The sequence below is a fragment of the Ipomoea nil genome, unplaced genomic scaffold (genome assembly GCF_001879475.1).
Source record: "Ipomoea nil cultivar Tokyo-kokei standard unplaced genomic scaffold, Asagao_1.1 scaffold2742, whole genome shotgun sequence".
NCBI lineage: Eukaryota > Viridiplantae > Streptophyta > Magnoliopsida > Solanales > Convolvulaceae > Ipomoea > Ipomoea nil.
In genome coordinates, this window is record NW_017619170.1 from 330,681 (window position 1) to 333,441 (window position 2,761).

The 2,761-nt window shown below is 34.7% G+C and overlaps 1 protein-coding gene across 1 annotated transcript; it reads left to right on the forward strand.

The window, feature by feature from the left end:
* The first annotated feature begins 1,186 nt into the window (after positions 1–1,186).
* On the forward strand, positions 1,187–2,404 carry LOC109156613 (F-box/FBD/LRR-repeat protein At1g13570-like). Its single transcript, XM_019304465.1, has 3 exons — positions 1,187–1,796; positions 1,883–2,047; positions 2,128–2,404. Exons 1-3 carry the CDS (start codon positions 1,260–1,262, stop codon positions 2,212–2,214), a joined length of 789 nt encoding a protein of 262 aa, XP_019160010.1. The 5' UTR covers positions 1,187–1,259; the 3' UTR covers positions 2,215–2,404.
* Positions 2,405–2,761: the final 357 nt, after the last annotated feature.

The following is a 2,761-nucleotide window of genomic DNA, read 5'->3' on the forward strand; positions in this document are numbered from 1 at the left end:
TAGAATATGAATTTTAATATAGAATTATAGTAGGAATAGAAAAGTAGGAAATAATATATTAAAATTTGAGGATTTTGGGCGGGAAGTTAAGTTAGGATTTTGATAGATAGTATAGATTATATTTGTATATGGATTACGTGTATATATATATATATATCAAAGAGTGTCATTCGGATGAATCGGACCTGCTTTTGTGCTCCGTGGAATAATCCGGCCACCTCTGTTCAGGTGTTTCTATCATTATTTGTATTTTTTTTTGAAAGGATCATTATTTGTATTTAGCAGCGCTAATACTTCTAAACAAACTAAACTAGTTTTTATTTTATTTGCTGTTACTACAAATTTCCAGTGTTTTACTTTAGCTTCAGTTTGATCTTCCTGACATTAAAGCCGTGTTTTTTCTTCCATTGCATTGTCTTCGAGCCTAAAAATCATGAGAAACACTCTAACCCTGAGAGGTTGGCCCTGCTATTAACTAATATATTAGCATGTGCTTCATCCCGACTAAAAGGCTAAACTAATAGTTGGATTGCATATGTCACCAGATATTCCAATCCATGACTTTTGACATGTGCTCTATCTCAACTAAAAGCTTAAACTGATAGTTGAATTGTACATTTATGTTTATATTTTTTATGCTCAACAGGGAGAAGGTAGTGATATTGTTGAATTCAATCTCTTTTTTTTTTCTTTTCTGTATATATTTGCTTCAAGCTGGGGTTTTCATGTATTCTTCCAAAAGGCTGAACTCCCCCTAAGGCCCCCCCACACCCCGACCCGACAGAGTATTTGGAAGGTGGGGTTTTCATGTAGTGATTGGATAGTTTGCAAATATATAAGTGTCACTGTCATTATTATATTCTCAAATGATTAATTTTTCAAGGTTAGAAGGTATAGCCACATTTTAGAGATGGGAATTTTGGTGAAGAAAAGGAAACTGTAAACTATGTTTTTACAATTGGAATTTCTAATGTTGGTTTCTCTTTTTATTAGAAATGGAAATCTCAAGAAATAGCAATCAGAGGGCCATGGAAGATGTAATTAGTAACTTGCCAATTGATGCTTTAAACTGCATCCTAGATCGCTTGCCTGCTCAAGATGCGGCAAGAACAAGTATTTTGTGTAGAAAATGGAGATACATATGGGCTGGTCACCCAAATCTTGTAATTTATCCAGTCACTGTCACCATAGTCAATGACATTCTTTTACAGCACACCGGACCGATTCTAACTTTTAGTGTCAATATTTCACATGTGGACATGACTCAGTACCCGAATATTGATCGATGGATACTATACTTGTCAAGAAATGGGTTGAGGAAACTGAGAATCGACAATTCCCGTGTTAGTCTCTATGCACTTCCCTCTTATATATTCTTGTGTCAACAACTTACACATCTGGTTCTGTCTAAAAGCATCTTCAAACCACCCAGTGGTACTACCGGAAGCTTTCATAGTCTTAAGCTGCTTTCTTTGAGTAAAGTTGCCTTCAAGCCAGAGGTTTCTGCTTCTATTTTTACTGCCTCAAAGCTAGAGTATTTGAAATTAACTAAGTGCACCGGTATACATCACTTGAACTTTGAGGGCTGTTCACAATCACTTTTCTACTTGGAACTTAACATGAATCATGGGGTTAAACTGGGTTGTTTTATGCACTGCAAAAATATAACCATTGCATATCTTGGATTGCCAATAGAAGTTGAATCTCTTCACTGTAATGAAAGGATCAATTTCACAAGCCTTTTTGAGCACTGGACTCAAATTTCAAAGCTTACTTTGGATGGAAACCATCTCAAGGTGCATTTTCTTTTAAGATTCTCCGTGTTCATTTCCAAAATGATATATATTTAGGTTGTGTTTTAATTTTTATCTGTGGTGCAAAGCTTTTGGCTGCAGGTTCGGTTATGAGTGCTCTTCCAGTTAAAGTTAATAGCGTAAGGGAACTTATATTTTTTAGAATCAACTTTACCGATCTGGAACAAATCTCTTGCATTCTTTGCTTGCTTCGTAGCTCTCCTGGGGTGCATAGCCCTCAAATTTGGGCAAAGGTGGGAAAATGAATAAATGATACTCCATTTCCATTTATTTCATCCGTTTTGGTTTGAACTTATTTCAATTTGTGTTATAGATCCCTGCAGTGACGGCTTGGGACGACCTTGCTTTACAGTATTTGCAAGAACATAGCGGTATGAGCGAAGATATTAACAGTTTGTAGACATTGGTGATCAAATATTTCCAGGGGTCAACAGCTGAAATGCTTTTTATAAAGCTTATACTTTCATGCTGCTCATCACTAGCAAGGATCACTTTTGTGGACAATCAAGTATTGCTGTCGAATTTCTCAAATATTTTAAAAGAGTTGTTTTTGTTCCCTCGAGCTTCAAGGAAAGCGCAAATTGTGTTCTGAACCTCTGGTTAATGTTTTTAGTTTCTCAATTTGAAATATAGTCTCAATGAGTTGTTGAGACATCTTATGATTTCATCAAGTTTTTGTCTTGCCTTCTCACCACTACTAAAAACTAATTACCAAATATCATGAATAATCATCTATCTGTATATAATTTAGTTAATATTTGAAGAACATGTGTCAAGTACTGTATAGTTAATTTTTGGACACAATCTGTTATTATTAGTGAGTGCACTCCAGTATTAGAAAATAATTCACGTGCACTGGAAATCAAAATTGGAATGATGTTAAAACACGTTAAATTCATAAAAATATGAAACTAAGAAAAATACTGAATATTGTAAGAATAATTCAA

Excerpts from the sequence above, each read along its gene's own strand:
- LOC109156613 (XM_019304465.1), top strand. The coding sequence starts at position 1,260 with ATGACTCAGTACCCGAATATTGATCGATGGATACTATACTTGTCAAGA. Across the intron at positions 1,797-1,882 it reads TGGATGGAAACCATCTCAAG|CTTTTGGCTGCAGGTTCGGT; the intron begins GTGCATTTTCTT and ends TGTGGTGCAAAG. Across the intron at positions 2,048-2,127 it reads GCCCTCAAATTTGGGCAAAG|ATCCCTGCAGTGACGGCTTG; the intron begins GTGGGAAAATGA and ends TTTGTGTTATAG.